General features: G+C 41.0%; 1 protein-coding gene across 2 annotated transcripts in view; it reads right to left on the bottom strand.

Moving 5' to 3' along the window:
- The window catches only part of LOC111235733 (protein argonaute-3), a 39,496-nt gene that overhangs the window by 7,903 nt on the left and 13,182 nt on the right, over positions 1-18,411 (bottom strand). The window contains exons 2-18 of one of the 2 annotated variants that reach the window (XM_022764248.1): positions 16,766-16,937; positions 16,376-16,496; positions 15,914-16,122; positions 14,860-14,996; positions 10,273-10,407; positions 9,997-10,084; positions 9,455-9,602; positions 9,080-9,199; positions 6,467-6,610; positions 5,394-5,527; positions 3,704-3,888; positions 3,016-3,175; positions 2,669-2,759; positions 2,301-2,495; positions 1,950-2,084; positions 1,263-1,364; positions 160-359 (exon numbers count right to left, since the gene is read on the bottom strand). In XM_022764248.1, coding sequence (XP_022619969.1) covers positions 160-359; positions 1,263-1,364; positions 1,950-2,084; positions 2,301-2,495; positions 2,669-2,759; positions 3,016-3,175; positions 3,704-3,888; positions 5,394-5,527; positions 6,467-6,610; positions 9,080-9,199; positions 9,455-9,602; positions 9,997-10,084; positions 10,273-10,407; positions 14,860-14,996; positions 15,914-16,122; positions 16,376-16,496; positions 16,766-16,937 — 2,476 coding nt within the window. The remainder of the gene's footprint in view (positions 1-159; positions 360-1,262; positions 1,365-1,949; positions 2,085-2,300; positions 2,496-2,668; positions 2,760-3,015; positions 3,176-3,703; positions 3,889-5,393; positions 5,528-6,466; positions 6,611-9,079; positions 9,200-9,454; positions 9,603-9,996; positions 10,085-10,272; positions 10,408-14,859; positions 14,997-15,913; positions 16,123-16,375; positions 16,497-16,765; positions 16,938-18,411) is intronic. The other variant, XM_022764249.1, reaches the window with a different exon arrangement.

Below are 18,411 nucleotides of genomic sequence, written 5' to 3'. Positions count from 1 at the left end.
GTGGACAGGAGAGAAGCCGTTATGATGGATGACGAACATTAATGGCAGGTGTGCAAGAAAAACGTGGCGCAGTCGGTAATACGAGACACAGCTGCTGTAGTTCAGGACCTTTTCATCCAGAGTCTAAAAAAGAAGACACTGACACTCTGATCTCCTTACCTGTCATGTTCTTTGTCCACCAGATGGTAGCGGGCGCGGAAAGCCACCAGGTGGGCGTAGTAGGCTGGCGCAGGGATGGAGACTGAGCGGGTACAGCGCACGTATGTGTGGCACAACTGGTAGGTGAGCAGCTGGAACTCATCAGCGGTAAAACAATTGTCGTCCCACAGTACATGGTAGTGGGAGGGTCGACTGGTGCCCTGGAAGAAAACAATTAAATGATGCAATTATATTATTATTGGACTCAGATTCAAGATTCAGTGCTTCATTTCCATTTTAATACAATTGATAGCAATCTACTTTGGTGAGCTCACATAAAACAAAAAATAAACACATCACGCAAATACACTGAGACAAGTGTATAAAAATAAAATGACAACAGTCAAACAATTAAACCTTCATGTGTAAATAACATGAGCACATAACGCATTACAGTGTCTTATGGACGAGAACAATGACAGCACCTTGGTGAAAAAGGAGTTAAGGATGCAAACAGGCGGAAATGTGCTGTTACAGAACTTGGCTGTTCTAGTTGTAATACTTTTCTGAAGGAAGCTAAAAAAGATGGCTGACAGGGTGAGAGGAGCCTTGTAGAAGCTCAGCTCCCTTTTTCTACAGTTTAATGTTGTGTTGTTTAATGTTGCAAATTTCTGTAAGGGATTCTGACATGTGATTTTGGTTATAGTTTGCAACACTTTGCCCCTGTTCAGTATTGACGTGTTGCTATTTCACACAGTCACTGCGGAGGTGAAGGTGCTCTCGATACCAGCTTGATAAAACTGCATCATACCTTCCCATGATCTAGAAAACTTGTCTTGAAAAGAAAAGTCTTTGTAAGACACCTGAAAATAATCAAAATGGTTCACAGATCAATTTTGGCAGGGGGAAATCTCCAGTTCCTAAGGATCTTTAGTGGGATATTACTTATTTTCTCTTGTGTCTATTTTATTTCTGAATTCTGTTCACTATCTATTTGAAAAAATGCACGGATCCGCAAAAAGCACACGGTCTCCAGACGTTAAGATTTTAGCAGAGGAGAGTGTGATGAAACACTGCTGTAAAAGGTCGCAGGCTGGGTAGAGAAGACAAGAGGTTGGTCTGACCTGTATTCCAGCGTGACTGCAGAGGTAAAAGTCAAATTCGTAGGGATGTGTGATGTCCGTATCCACGGTAGTACCAGCAGGAATGTTTCCACTACGTCCAACCTGACGAAAGCAAAGTTAAGGTCAGTTAGTCCCTACTAATGCCCTGTTTTTCTGTTGCACCATCAAAATAAAAACAACTAGTAGAGAAATTGGAATATGCAGGAAAAGAACAAGGGAAAACAAAGCTTTTAAAGCATAAAAATGAGGCCAGGAAGTAAAAATTCTAATTGTTGAAAAAACAACTAGTTGATGGAGTGACCCAGGCAAAGGTTTACCAAGTGCTCCCAACCAACCAATTAAAAGCTTAATGGCCCGGGGAGCATAATGCTCCGTATGAGAGTGCGTGCACTGAAAATAAGGTTGTTACTAGCGCAGTCTTACTCTAGGGGCCTTGAGTGCCACTCCAGAGCTCTCGGTTTGCACTGGGCCCTAATTCTTTAATCGAATGTAATTACAGGGGTTAGGAGGGTGAATAGTCCAATTGACAACACAAGGTAATTAAGGAGGCCCATTTCAAGTACTTAACATGCTGGCAGAGCATAATAAAGTATATGGACTCAAACATAACACACTGTACTGACTTTAATGTGCACCGCTGCTGTGTCATAATAAAAGTGTGTGCGTTTGCGTGTGGTGGGGACTCACTCTTTCGTTGCGGTCAGCACAGAAGAGGCGTGTATGGTGGCGTTTTTGCACAACAATGTAGGTGATGCCTGGCTGGTACTCCTTCTCCAGGCTGATACAGGCCTCACGAATGGCCAGCAGCTCATAATACAGCACCTGAGGAAGCCGAAAAAAAGATTCACAGCCTCACACACACATCCTCACCGGTATCCATCAGCTACAGAGAGAAAAACATTACCCAAACATACTGACATATCTAAAACATATGGATTATGACTCAAAAACAGAGTAAAGAGAATTTTGCCTCCAGCTTCCTCCTTCTGACTCCGACCAATCTTTTTGGTGAAAGACCTAAATAAAGTAAGAACTGACCTGTCTGAACTGGCCTTCCGAAACTCCATCCCTGTAGAAAATGATCCTGGTGGGCTTGTAGCGGGTTGACTTGTAGAACTGGATGAGCAACTCCCGCACCATGGACGCCAGGTCCTGGATGACCTCCTGCCTGGGCCTCTGGACCCGCACAGTGGCACAGTACCTGCTGGGGTGGGCGTCCATACTGCCTACCACCTGAAAGACAGGGAGAGAGAGGAGAGGGCCACAAGTAGCATGAGCGAGGGGGTGGCTGTGATAGATTGCAGGGGGTGGTGGAGGAGTGCATGAAGGAGTAAGAGAGATGAGAACTCAGATAGAAATGCCAATCAGGAGAAAATGTCAGGTGGAAAATGAAGAAAAAAACTCACTGCTGCAATTGAAGGCTTCTTTCCATCTCCAGCAGGTGGATGTGTGACATCTGCTCCCAAGAAGATAACTGGCTGCTGAAACACTGAGGGTCTATTGATTGAGGAAAGACAGCAAAGACTTTAATTATACTGATAAAATAAACTGTGTCTTCTTTCTTGGTAGCTTATGTATTACTATGGCATCCGTGCAAATATCACCAGGACAAATTCTGTTTGTATGTAACAGATATTTATATAATAACACAAAACTGATTTTTTTTTTTTTTTTTTTTAAATGGTTAGAAGCCATTTTTAACAAGCATTACGAGGGCATTGCCATTCATGAGGAGAGGGAGAGCATGACTGACCGCTGATGAGGCACCAGGATGTTGTTGATGCCTCCCAGCTTCACGTTGATCTTGAGGCAGAGGTTGGAGAGGGTCTGAGGTGACGTCTTCACCACGTTCTTCACCTGAACACACTGTGTGGCCATGCCCAAGAGGGTGTCTCCCACACGCTTTACCTCCGCTATGGGTGTTTGAAAAAAGTGAGCGTCAAAAAAAAAAAAAAAAGATATATTTAAAATTTTAAAATATGTCATCCTTGTAAATGCAGTACACACACATTATGTCCCTTTTCAAAATCTAGCCCTCAAAATGGAGATTTGGGAAAGCAGTGGAATACTATTCACCTCATGCTCAGTAATCCAATTCAAAGCTTTACAAGACACAAGTGTGAAAGAAATTCAAACATTGTTAAGTATAAAAGATACAACAGAGAAGTCATACATGCAAACACTTTGAGATTTGGGACTTTCTCAGACTCACAGTCTGAGAAAAAACATACAAAACATTAAAAATATATAATACAAAGGAAAGAATACTTTTTTAATAGAGTGTGCAGCACACTCACTGACAATACATTTGGGAAGCTGAGGAGGAGAGAATACTGCACCAGCACTCAGTCCCAGAATAGCATTAGTGTTTCCACACAATCTTGACCACAAGCATATCTCTGGACCCTAATATAATATTTATTTTTAAGCCTTTTTCTAACCGTAGACAGGAGTCTTTCCCGGCAGAATGACGATGATGAGCTGTAGTCCGGCGTAGGTGTTTTTCAGGTGTCTGAACATGGGCTCCACACTGTCTGCTCCCTGGGCGTATTTACAGAAACATGGCTGGCCTTGGATGGGCATCCCAGCATCCTTAGAGATTTTACGTAGCTGGTCTGTGAAACCCCTACATGAGGAAGGAAAGGTTAAACAGTCAGGAGAATGATGCGGGAGACGCTCATGCCTTCTGTGATCCAGCTTGGTAAATGCAAAATCAGATCAGCTCTGTTGTAAAAGCTCTTTTCAATTGAGGCAGTTATTCAAGGTTAAGTTTGTTCTGTCAAGGCAGGACTTTGAAAAGGTGAAACGTGCCTTTATTACAACTTGTTTGGACTACAGCAATGCTCTTTATGTTGGGGTTAGCCAGGCTTCCCTTTCACGTTTGCAGTTGATTCAAAATGCTGCTGCTCGCCTTTTAATTGGAGCACAAAAGCGAGAAAACATTTCCCCCATTCTAGCCTCGCTCCATTGGCTCCCTGTGCGCTTCAGAATCAATTTACAAATTCTTCTGTTCGCCTATAAATCCCTGAATGGTCTTGCTCCATCCTATCTCTCTGACCTGCTTCAACCGCATGTACCTTCGCGGTCTCTCAGGGCTGCTGATCAGTTGCTCTTAGTGGCCCCCGAAAACCAGGTGAGACTCTGAAACTCAGAGGAGATCGGACATATGCAGTCGCAGCTCCCAAACTCTGGAAGGAATTGCCTTTACACGTTAGGCAGGCCTCCTCCACTGCCTGTTTTTAAATCTCTTCTTAAAACGCACATCTTTTCCTCGGCTTTTGACACAGTCTGGGATGTTTCCTTTTTATTGTATTAACTGTTGTTGTTTTTACATGTTTTATGTCTTTTTTGTACTTTTAATGTGAGATTTTTTGCTTGTGTTTATGTCTTTTTTGTATTTCGTTGTTATTGTACAGCACTTTGGTCAACAGTGTTGTTTTTAAAAAGTGCTTTATAAATTAAATTGGATTGGAAAATGAGCAAACAGTATAAATACTCTACAACAGGTTAAATTATGAAAGTTTTCAATTTTTTAATATATCTATTTAACTATTTACCCATATTTATCATCCAAAAATGCCAAAAATCTAAATAATGTTTAGTATTTACTATGTTGACATCCATATTAACATCATATCACATAACCCCTGCAGTTTAGAAATCTTGCCTGAGTGCTTGAAATTGCAGCTTGAGTTGTTGTACAGGTATTGCATTTTCCCATGTATGTGTTAAAAATCTTCCTTTTGCTTATAAAATAACAATGCTAGGTTTTAGGATGAATTTTTTAAATATATTTTACAAAATAAAATCATAATGCTGGCTGCAGAAACACCACAGCCATCTGCAATCTGCTGAGATAATAGATACTACCTTTTTTAGTTATAATTTGAAACTGAAATAGTCAATACAAACCAGATTAGTTATGGAGACAAAAATACACATACAATATCATCTCCAACATCTCTACAGTGAGAAAGGCAAAACTGGTAAGTGGTTTGAATAGTAACATGATATATGTCCTTTAAACTGTCACGAATACACTCGTCACTGCATGCACAGTGATAACAGAATCTCAGAGGACTGCTGGAAAACATCACAGGAAAAAAAAAACACATAAGCAAATGATCATACTTTAGGATTTCTTCCCGACACTGCCTCTGTGTGGCGAAGCAGGCAATGGCCCACATCTTGATCTCCACCCCGGTGTGGAACTGCTTCCCTCTCATGTCCCACACCCCGTGGCTGGGCGTCGCTACAGTGCGGTTCTGAAACAACATCGCAGTCTCACCACATGTTCTCATGATCATGTGGGCAAACATTCATTCACATTCATACCGTTCGTACAGACCTCACACTTGAGTAGGCACAAACTAGTGTGCTCATACTCACATACACACTTTTATTTTTCTGAAAACCCACCGGAATCACACACAGTCTTCATCCACACCAGAATATATTAACACTTTTTTTTTTTTCTTTTAAAACACAAATTCACTCTGGAAAAAAAAAAAAAAATCACTCGAAGACACATGCATTTGCGAAAAGGCTCAGTTCTCACCAGAGAAACATTTAACTTTCAAGACAAATAACAAAATATCATCAGGTGGTTTTGATGTGAACCTTGAATGTTATTGTGAAGCTAGTGTAACGCACTTGTGATGGACTCTGTGGTATGTAAGATGTGTGTCATGGTCAGCGTAGTCTGCATAATGGCATCATAGTTCTGTGTAATACACACATGAAATGTACAATAATAAAGGCGTGTCTCCTCAGAGAGGATAAACAGACAGATGTTAATAAACACTGTGGTTCAGTCTCAATAAGCTGCTTCTTTTGGAAACTTCTTAAAGCCACCTCTTATTAAGTTCAAAGATGAAGATTAACATTAGGCAAAGTTAGTTCAGAAGCTATTGATGACCTATATGATTTTTTTTTCAAAATAACCCTTGTTGCAGATCGATAAAGATTTTCCTGCCCTGTTTGAAACTGATTAAGGAATTGCCTTTATTTTCATTTTTAAGGTGGAATCCAAATTTGCACTATTGAGACTTAACCACAAAAAATAAGCTGAAAAGACTGACACCATGAAGTTCAAACAGAAGCCAGTGAGTTAGTTCCCCTTAGAGACAGTGGAGTAAAGGCTGACGAAGGGGAGAGCGTGTCAGACAAACAGAGAGAATGGGCGTGATTTAAAGGAAGGGTACCATAAAGTGCTCTGTGCTCACCCTGCCGCCGTACTGCAGCATGGGGGCGGGTAGCACTCGCCCCGTCACGTGGGCCATCTCGTCGCGCACCTTGAACTGGAATTCCTGCACAAATGGGTCTGCCTCGTAGTTGGCACTACGCACCTGCAAGAAAGCACGGAGAGAAAAATGGACACAGCGTCAGGCTACCATTGTTAATAACAGCCATGAGTAAAGACCACTGCAGTGCTGAAAGGTTTTAGTACAGAGTCATGTGCTCTGCTGGAGTCTCCTTTACCTGATCACTCTCATTGTGGTTTGTTTTAGTTACAGGAAGAGTTCGACATCATTGGAAAAAAGCTTAATTGCTTTCTTGCCCAGAGTTAGATGGGAACACTCTCATATCTGTTCGTTAGTATCAGGTTACAGCCAGCAGCTGGTTAGCTTTGCTTAGCACAAAGACTGGAAACAAGGGGAAACAGTTAGCTTGGCTCAGTCTGTAGTTAACAAAATCTTACTACAAGCGCCTCTAAGGCACACCAATTAATATATCTCATTTGATTAATCCATACAAAAAACAAAGTGTAAAAACATGGCAGGCTAGCTGTTCCTCCCTGTTTCCAGTCTTGCTAAACTAAGATAGTACACAGTATATAAAGGTCAACAAAAGTCAACTGTTCCTTTACAACAGCTACATTTTATTGAGCTGTTGTGAATTACCAGTGTAAACAATTATTTCTCAGATTTTGCAGAGTAGGACAAAATTTGTATTCGGTGACGCAGCTCTGATTTCTCTTGAGAATGGGGCCAAAGTGCAGCAGTAGTTCAGTGAGCATTATATTAGAAAATGTGATCTCTACAATGCTTGCTGCTGTGCCAAGTTCTTATGCTGTCATGGTTTTTTCAGCCTTTGCTTATTATCCTAATGAGCCATTGTTTTTCTGTACTCTCTGGTCTACGTATGGTTATTAGTTTCCTTTTTATATATTCTTTTTATCCGGATTCTCTTTTGCAGTCACCATTTTTATTGTTTTCACGATTGTCTAGTATGTTGCTGGATAGGAAAAATGTAATGACAAATTGGTGACATGACACAGAATGTCAGGTGTCTGCACCCTAATCCAACATGACTGCAAGCACAGGGTACATGATTAGCCCAGCTGGCTAGATATCCAAATACATTATAGAATTCATTATGTAGTTCTGACAGACACAGCTTATCTGCGTGTTTTATCCTTTGCTGCCTCCCAGCCTCTGCTATTCCACCCACACTGCCTTGTCAGTTTCAAGCAACAGTGCATCTAAATGAAAACACCACCACAGTGATGTCTACAATGATTTCCTGTGAGCAAGTCCAGTCATTTTACCCCTGGGTGAAGAGATAGGGAGACGTGGTAATACAGTAACAACAGGTACTAAATGTGCATTGCTAATCTGATGGCGGAGACAGTCAGTGTACAGTCCATCAGTCTCGCCGACACTGCGGCAGCCTCACACACGTTAATGTCGTTAAGACCCGTTTTGTTGACCCTACGTAGACCTGCCTTGTAATTGTCAAATGCGATGGACAAGCACACAGACATGCCTCTGTTAATGATATAAAATGGGAATCTGGATGAGGTGATTACAAAACAAGCAATTTGATATTATGATGAGCCGCATGGCAACCAGCTGTTGACAAGCCCAGCAACACAAGCCCTTCATAAAACCATTGTGATGTACTCTTCAAATGTAATCGAAACCTAATCGAAACCCACAGCATTAAATGACGCTCTGCTTGATAAGCAAATTTCACTTGAAAAAGCAGGTTCACAAATGGTATTGCTTTTTTTGTTTTCTGCAACTTGCTATATTTTAACATCTGTGAAAAAATACTTAATATGACCATTTATAAGTATAATACTTAATGGATTTTCAAAAGCATTTTCATTCAAAAGCAAAACAACAAAGAATATGTTTTACAAATTCAATTTAAATTTATAGTATGTTGATGCTGAAGGAATAATCAGCGACTTATTAGTATTGAAAGACAGGCTATTAATCAACAAATACCACCAGTAATGCTTTATTTCATGGGTCTGTAAATTCCAATTTATTTCCGAGTAATTGCCTAAGAAGTTCCCAAGAAAGAACCATATTATTTGGTACTAACTACAGGTAAAAATAGAGATTGATTACACTTCCAGTTATTTAGAAATGTGAAGCTAGCATAACCTTGAGATTTTTATTCAAAGGACAGCAGGTGAGCTAAACATGCAAAATGTGAGATGTGTCCAAAAACAGCAGGTCAGCATGAATGAATCATAAAGTTTCCAATAATAAATGGATGAATGATAAATAATCACTCTGGTTTAAATTGAGCAAATTCTTTCATGGAAATTCATCTGGAAGTCAATAATAAACCTAGCACAACTAATTGAACTAACTAAAATAACAATCTCAGAACTTTGTGTCTACCTTTCCTGTGATTAGAGACTAGGTCTTTGCAGGAAACGTTCAAGAAATCATTAGCAAATAACAGACCTGTAAGATAAAGTGTGACCAATATCACTTAATGTCATTTGAGTATTTATACATGTTGTCTGTGACAGTGATAGAAGAGACCTTGATTCAGCAGTTCTCTCTACAACTCACCAGCCTGCTGATCTCCTCCTGCCTGTCTGGCGCAGAGCGAGCTGTGGCTTTGATCATAGTGGAGGTCTGATTATCTGTCAGCTTCTTGATGCATCGTTGACCAGCTACAATGTTACACACCTGCAAGGAAACAAAGGCAAAAGTTTGAACCAAGCTTGGGACATGCATTTTTAATAATTTCAGTTGTTATTTAACCAGCAAAAGATTTCTCTGGGAAAAGCTTTTTCTTCAGCCGCCCTGCTTAATATTTATAGAATTGAAATACAGGCACACCTGGGAGCTGCCCAGTACACTGCAGATTTCATCAAGTTTGGAGTTATGTTTAATATAAGACCTAATAACAAAGAGAAATAACTGAGAAGTGGTTTATCTCACCTCCAGGGGCAGGTAGGTGTGTTTTTGCTCCTGGCCCACCTGTAGACAGGGCAAATGTGGGTACTTAAGCTGCAGGTTGTACTTCTCCCTGAAGTACTGGGCTACAGTACGCTCTACAGTCTGGCCATTTTCCAACTGTAGAGGGAACCTACAAAGAGAAAACATATTCAATGTGAATACCCAGTCTTGTAGTCACCTACCTTCAAAGCTCACAATCACTAAATAAATATCATTAAATATCATTACCCAATGCATTCTAACAACTACATGGGACATTGCCACAGATAGGGACCATTCCTTTTGATGTCTGTATCGTGATTTAAAAGGAATATCAGCAAGGAAGATCAACAGCCACAATACTTCACTAATAAATGACTAATTTTGACCGCATGGTTGTCAGATGAGTCAACCATTATCTGGTTTGTTTGGTGGTGGTGAACTGGTGATCACATCCTCTGTGGTCTGTGCTCCCTGCCCCCAACCTATCCACACACTCCGCCCAGAGTCTCCTGTTCCCTCTCCCACCCAGAAGGCTGACTCACGTTTGATGGCTGGCAGGCCGACGGGTCACGTTGCAGACGCGGTACTTCCTCCGCATGGTTCCACAGTGCGTCACCTCCACCTTCAAACCTGGTGAATAACATGAAGTGTTGGATTAGCATTAAGAGTGTGTTTCTATGTGACTTGATACGACATATGCTTTCCCTTTTCCTTGTTCCTCTTCCAGCACACATGATGCATTTTTATTTTTTTATTTATCTGTTTTAACTATCTATCTCGCATGCAGGTACACTTGACCCCCCGCCCCCCGGCTTCACCTTTGATTTCTTTGGTGAATTTGACCCGGTGTGAGTCTGTGAGAGGGCGAGGCTGCTCGTCTATGTTGTGGATGTCCAGCACTTCACACATGAACTGGATGACAGGCTGGGCCTTGTAGAAAGCGGTGGCAGACACTGCAAGATAAAGCAAAGACGAGAGTCATTTAACACACACAAAAAAAACAAAAAAAACAATGACAACAACAACTTGATTCTGTAATCTAACAATGTTACAGCACTGGCTGCAGTTACATCTAAGCTAAATATTTTGGTAGCATGACATAGGTTACTGGGCACTTTGTTTTGGCATTACACAAGACTCAGACTGTGAGGGAAAATCAAAGACGGTTCTGGCGATTCCATTAGAAGAATTTGGAGACGTCACAGTTTCGTCACTGGAATTGTGCGCACATTGTGGTGGCAGAAAAAACAGCGGAGAAAAGTCAACAACGCAGTAAGTAACAATAAATTAGTAACAGCAAGAATCACAAAGCTGACATTCTTCGTAGGCTGTTTCATAACAGTAAACACCATTGAACAATGTTAGCAACATTAGCTTGAAAGCAGAAGTAGCATGTAAACAAACCGAATTGTTCATAGACAGTTTAGTTATAACATCACTCAGTATATAAACAAGCATTTGATGAATGAATCTGAATCCGTGATATTTGCTTTACACTATGAGTGAGCACAAACTTCACCACACAATATCACTGGTGTCACAATGTAATGACTGAGGATGTTTTACGGGGGGAGACCTCCATGGATTCAGGGGGTCCAGACTTTGTTCTCACATTGTTCACTTATTCAAGGCAGAGTCTGTGTATGAAAGCTCCAAATAAATAAACAGGTAACCTTCTTGAATGGTTGCTATCAAAACTGAGAGACAGTAGTCGTGATACGAGGAACTTTGAGCCGGGAAGACCATCTGTTAGTTGTGTTACTGAAACTGTATTTGGCCGTAAACAATAAGGACGTTGCCTTTAGGTTTAATGTAACAGATACTGTCATCTCCAATATTTTAAGAAACTGGCTCCAAACCATAGGAAACAGGAAATGCTAATCTCAGGAGAAATGCCAAAACAGCTCTGGCAGAAGATAGATGATGAAGAGTTGTTCAGCCTTGGACATGGCTCTCAGGAGTGAGTCTTCATCTCTCACAATACAACTGATGATGAATTGACTACAAAGTCACTGAAGTGGACATCACACACAAAAATCTGCACCTGGACTTGGTAACAGTGGGAGTGGTTCCTCTTCGGCTGCACATCTGTCAAGGCACAGCTGTGGGTCTTCATTACATCTGGTCAGGTTCTTTCTGTATTTATATGTGCACTTAATCTCTAGTGTTCCCTTCCCCCAACATAAATAGCAATCCACAATCCCATCAGGTGCTGCACAGAGACGTAAGTGGTCTGGGTGAACAAGACTAGAGAGTCCAGCAAAGGAATTAGTATTTTTTTGCTGTAACTTCCATTTCTCTCCCCCAGAGTACAACTGGTGCTCGGAGATCTTCTGTCTTATCATAATGCATGATGTTTTTAATGTCAATGCCTATAGGCTCTCCAGCTGTACACAAATGGTAGAAGTTTATGCCTGTAATTCTGCTCTCTCTGTGCGTGTGCCAGGCCCTGCGTTTTGATTGTTCCCTGGTGGTAAGCTCAAGGGTTTCACAATGATCTGAAGTAAGCTTCTTTCTAAGTCTCTGAAACATCTCAAGACTTCTCCTTTAGAACATGAGCTGCGAGGCCGTTTAGCTGTTTGTTGTAAACAGATCTAAGTGGCACTGGTAGGTTTGTTTGTGTCTGATTCAGATGCAGAATTTGTGTCACCGAGGTCCGTAACTGGTGAGAATAGCTGCAGTAAGTGCAAGGCCTCTCAGCTCCCTTAGATCATTAGTTATACTGTATGTCTTATATGTTTCATTTGAAACTGCACATTTAAGACCTCTCCTCAACAATCACTTCATGTCCAGATAAATGCCCTTGTAGTGTTTTAAAAGCAAAACAATTAGCTGTACATTTTTCGCTGATGATAAATATGACTGAATATGAACTTCATAATACTGAAATCAATTCATGTTCAAGCCTTTCACAAGAAGCTCGTCACTTTTCCTAGGAATGTCTTTGAGCTGGCTGGCTGTTCTCTCCGGCTTGCTGAAATTGATCTGACTCATGGGTGCTGGCTTGACCTCTCTCTTGGACATGTCTTTCGACACGCAGGGCTCTGATATGTTTGCTGTATCTGTCCTTCCCATTCTGACAAACAGCTCAACCTTAAAAAGCAGCCATTGCAGCCATTGCTAAGGGTTTTCTTATTAGTGTAATGATGTCCCTATAGTGTAAATGGACACCTGACGCCGCTAACTGTCACTTTCTACCACCAGTTTGGCTCCACCCACAAAACACGGCATCATTGTTTACAACCACAAAAAGGTTCTTTAACACTTTTCAGCAGTTTAAAATTCCTCCATAAGTCCATATGTTCAAACTGGCGGCTACTTTGAAATACTCACGCAACAAAATGATGCCGACCTTCAAGTAACAAAAGCAATCTGAATACCAGATGAACTGTAACACAGGGATGGAATACAATGTAGCTATTATGAATCTCTTATAAAGGCTTTTCACATTATGTTTGTCTAGTCAGCCCACAATGCAAAATAAATGTAGTGGGAACACTGACTGAACACAGAAAGTGCAATTCATGCCATGCAAAGTCTGTGGTCTGTGGAGATTCTCGCACTGTCAGATGTAGTAAGGTTTCCTCTGTTCTGATATAATGCTTTATCTCAATAAATGGAAAGAGTGAAGCACAGAAAAAATTAAAATATGACAGGTGAGACTGCAGACAGAACAAAGAAGATCCAAATAAACTCAAAAATGGGCATATAAGGATGAAGAGAGTCTGGTGTTGAGGTTGAGGAAGTTGTTAACAAATAACCTGGCTCAGCTGCTGTGATGTAAGAAGCCCTCCTCTGACAATATGTTTGACGAAAGCACTGCAAGCGCACATCCTGACAAGGAGGCAGATGACTGCATCGTACACACTGACAGGAAGTGGCGTCACTTCTAATTATCCTGCCCACGCATTGTGTTTCCACTTCTCTGTGTGTGGAAGTGTCTCTGAGTCAGTCATGTAAGTGTAAAATAGAAAGCACTTGTTTCTCTGTAATTACAATTATTTGGTATATGCGCCTTTGATCTCTGTGAAAATTACTGCGGGGAGCAGAGTTTGTTGCATTTGCAGTACACGATGCCATGCTGAAGAGTCAGAAAACAAATGCTTTGCAAACACCGGCCATTCTAGTTTGCTGTTGCAGAGTAGACAAGAGACTTGAGGTGACCAATTGATTTCCAAGGATGAGAGGGCGGGAAAATGAGACAAAGAGAGTATCAGCGTGTAGAGAGGGAAACACTCAAATAGAAAGGCTTCAAGCACTTGAAGCAAAACAAAAGCTGTCTCAAGGAAATGCTCCACACATCTACCCTCCTGACCCCAGCAACACCCACCCGTCTAACTCATGCAGGCTCAACAACACACTCACACAAGCTACCCTCTGTCTCCACAGCAACCAGTCAGTTCCCATCCAGCCAAGAGCCTACCTTCCTCCAAGCTCCTCTATCTCTCACACACACACACACACACACACACACACACACACACACACCCTCCTACAGTGTGCATATGGCAAAACACATTCTCTACCACCCTTTCAGTAACATATTTTACACAAATAATAACAGATTGAAATTTTAGCTCAGTATTCCAGGTCATCAAACTGAGTTTTTTCTGCTGACAAGGAGACAACTGACTGGAGCCAATTATCAAACTAGATCTAGAACCATTCAATTTGTATCCGATAAACTGGTTCTCATCCAGCAGAACTGGCACCATTGTGAAAAATTCAATCTGTTGGTGGATAACTAAATAACCTGTGATGCCAGAGGAGAAGAAACATCATCACCAAGTAAAACTAAAGAATGTAAAGTTTCAAGTTTGATTTGATAAGAAAAAAAAAAAAAAAGACCAAAATGAAAAGTAAATATATCTGCTGCTTCATATAGCATCCTGCAAACTTCATTCAGTTCCATTGAAATAACCTTCTCATGAGTATGACACGGTCACATTAAATTTATGTTAAACAAAGCTATTCAATTTCCCCAAACGTAACATCACTGAAAGTAAATTGCTCATGCACGCACCTCTAAAAATAGCTTGTATCATGGAGGCTCCATGTCATTCTAATCTATCTGTTTAATTATTAAAATCTCATTTCCCCAGCTGTGACATAGGAACAGAGCAAACAATTTCTGCATGACTGTACAGGAGAAGACAGTTTTATTTTTATTTTTTCTGAATCACAAAGAAAACTGGTATAGTGTGAAACTAGTACAGATCTGCATATTTTGAAGTATGGACTCCTGTTATTACCAAACATAGTTCTTATTGTGTGCCAGACTGTAAGCAATAGAAACAACTGTTGTATTCATCTTGTTAAAGCTGTGAGGCCATATTGAACCTCGGATGAGCTACCACAATCACAGCGAAATCAAAGCAAGGCAAACAATGATATTTGGTTCTCACCATCAATGTTAAGCATCATCTTCCACATAGCGGGCCGCACAGACTGATGGAAGCCAAACCAAACCTCCCTCCCACCTCCCAGAGGATGGTCATAGCCCTCTGGAGCTGAGAAGAAGGACCGACCCACCGGAGTGTACCTTGATGGAGAAAAGTAGCAATTATTTAAAAAAAAAAAAAAAAAAAGAGCAAAGAGAGTGAAGAGATAAAAGACAACAGGGAGGTGAAAACGATCAAAGTCATGAAATGAAGACATAAAGAAAAGGGGGAGAACATGGGGCAAATAGGAAAGGGTGCAGGGAGATGACAGGACATGTACGCTTAGTTGACACATCCTGAACCAAGAATCTGGGTTAATATGTGCTATATAGTCTCACATTCAGCTGCTCCTCAATATGGCCTGAAACTAGATCAGTGAAATAAGAGGGTGGTGACACTGCCTGGATCCATCAGCCTCTTATTACTCTGCCCAGGAGACACATTAATAATTGTACAGGGGCTACATTTTTCTCAGTGAATCCTGCATTGACAATGTGTCAAGATGCCAATGTAATACTGGGCTCCCGGCACCTGCGAGCAGAGCTAAATGAAAGGTGTCGATAAAACCACTTTTTAATAATGCTCTGAAAAAGATTTTCATTAAAGTGCTGGTGATATTACATTCAACTGTGCTCTTGCTGGGGCTGAGGAAAGTGATATCGAGTAGAAGATGATATGAGGTCAAGTACGGCGCTTCGTGAGAGTCAATATAAGCAGTGTTTGATTTCCGTTGAGATCAGAGTGCTGATACTTGTGCCACTACGACAAAACAAATATTTTGCTATGAGTATCAGAGGGATCATTTTTAACAAGGTGTTTGATTTTTCATCTTTTGACTTTAAGTTTTGGTGACTGAAGACGCAGCACGCAGGTGAGGATAAATAGGAAGGTTCTTTGACATGTTCAACTATTCAAAGATCTCTCTTTAACATTACTGACATTAAAAGAGTGAACACAGGCTTCTGAGTCTTTATGAAAAAAAAAAAAAAAAGGCTGAATAAAAACATCAGCAGCTCACTTCATTGAGGGCAGGTGTCGCAGGACTACATCCACTGCGTGTACAGGGTTGGTGCTGATGGGCTTATCCAGCTCCAGAGGCTCGGGCATGCTGCGGCCAGTCAGCACCTCGTGGAGCATGTGCCAGCTGACCAGAGACACGAATTTGATGGAAACCTTGAAGGGACGATCTTTCCCTCCCTCACCTGGTAGAGTGACATCCAGGTCCACCTGTGTGGGGGGAAAAGAAAAAGGCAAGGCGGGACAGCAAAGAGACTGTTAGATCACTAAATGAAGGGAGGTTTCAAGTGGTGGTTATTAAGGTTTTATGTAGTGTGCAAGTGTAGACCATGTTAAACTCCACCATGTTGCTGTTTGTGTGTATGTAGACATCACACATGGTGTGCATGCACAGGTGGCGCTGAGGAGAAGCAGTATGATTGTGTTTGCACTTGTATGAGTCCTTTTCTTTTTTCCAGCTCACCCCAGTAGGTGCCACAGGCAGTGGGTTGGCCGTATACAGGCTCTTCTTTCCATCGTAGACCGGCCTGCGATCCCCAAAGATTGTCACCTTGAAGTGCTGCACCATAGAGTCAACCACCTCCCTGCACAACACACACAGACTTTCAGTTATACTGTACCTACATGTGTAAGTCTTATCATTAATGTAAGTATCATAAAAACCCACCCAAATACTATCTCAGGCATCCATCAACCGCCATTTCACCTTTGGCAAGATACTACAACCTCGTGAGCTCACTCACTGCAAGCTGCTCTATATTAGATATTAGCTAAATACTTATTTCTGAATGTAAATACTGTATCAGAGAAGGGTGTAAGAGAGGTTTTTAAGATAGCAGAAGGTCCATCTTACCTGTTGACTCGCCGTGGACACTTGTCAGGCTTGATATCCACCTCGTAGAGGTAGACATCCATCTTGGGGATCTCCACCTGGAAGCAGTTGGCCAGCAGCTTGATGGGCTTCCCCATGGTGCCATAGCCAGGCCGCCGAGGCATGGAGAATAGGGACTGGGCCCCAACGGCTCCTGAGAGGACAACAAGGAGGAGAGGGTAGATGAAAATAAAACTTAGTGTGGATCTGATACAGGTAATTCAGGGAGAGGATGTGCGAAGGTCATGTTGTATTAAACGACCTGACATTACTGACAGATACTGGTTTATCAAAGACATACATGTTTGTATATTTGATAAATTACTTTTTAAACAGTTTAAATTTACATTTTAAGTTATAATGTCCTCCCTGAGTAGATAGCTTGGTTACAATTAAATAGCCAAATTTGAGGTGTCCTTGCTATGAAGTACTTAACTATGCTATACAAAGTTAAAACTGAATGATTTTATTATTAACTATTTCTCTGTCTTAAAACTACCCTGTCAGTAGTTTGTTAGACACTGTAACAAGGTGCTTGATGGTGGAAAAAAATAAACAGTGAAATTCCAAATGTCAAGATAAGGTGCTGTATAGGGGAAACACCAGGAATAAACACTGACTTTGACATTTTAAACATTTTATGACACAAACATATGTCACTTCAGATTTGATCTGATAGAATGAGAAAAGCACAGAGATGCTATAAAAGTATCAGGGGAATAAAACCAGTTTCAAAATGAACAATACACGCCCATGTTGAAAAAAAACACAGCCACGACTGTAAACACCCTGACACGTGCATGAGTGTTCCATGGTGCACCAACTCTAAAGCAAACAACTGCACGTCACACATGGACCAAGATGTACCCTGAAAATACACACACGCGCTACTCCAATTCATTGACCATATGTGCAGTATCTGAAACAGGAAGTGCATGGTTCGATAAATGAAGCATTCTGGATAGAAATAAAAAGAAAAGTATGATGCAAGATACAGTTCTGCCTTTCAAATCATGCCATAAACATTGTCACTGTTGCTAAAAAAAAAAAAAAAACAACACAACAGCTGAATAATGTGACTGTTATACAGGGTTTACACTAAAGCCATTTAATTTCACTGTGGTGGAAATAAAAAAAATCAGCCCCTCTAAGATGACTGACGTGAAATGACTGAAAAATGACATTCCAGTCACATTTCATCAACATCTAACACTGGGAGGACAATTATCTTGGTCACTATTCATGACAGGGTTTTCTGATTTGATTGAGGACCAGAAAGCAAAAGTCGATGTATAATAACGAGTCAACAAAAAAAACAAACTTTGCTCACACATCGTCTCCAAGAATTGTTCTACAATAGACATTGTATATAGACAATACAGTGTGATATTAATTACTGTTAATTGTGTAGCGGTGCTTACAACAGAACATGTGTTTGGCAATCTGCTTATAGTTACCCAGTTCTCACATTTCCTCTAAAATATGGTATCACACACACACACACACACACACACACACACACACACACACACACACACACACACACACACACACACACACCACACACAACACACACCCACCACACTAACGAAACATGAGATGTCTTAGAAATGAGTCACTTTGATCCA

This window comes from Seriola dumerili, unplaced genomic scaffold (genome assembly GCF_002260705.1).
Source record: "Seriola dumerili isolate Sdu_G_001 unplaced genomic scaffold, Sdu_1.0 BDQW01000533.1, whole genome shotgun sequence".
Taxonomy (NCBI): domain Eukaryota; kingdom Metazoa; phylum Chordata; class Actinopteri; order Carangiformes; family Carangidae; genus Seriola; species Seriola dumerili.
This window is presented reverse-complemented; position numbering and strand designations above follow the sequence as displayed.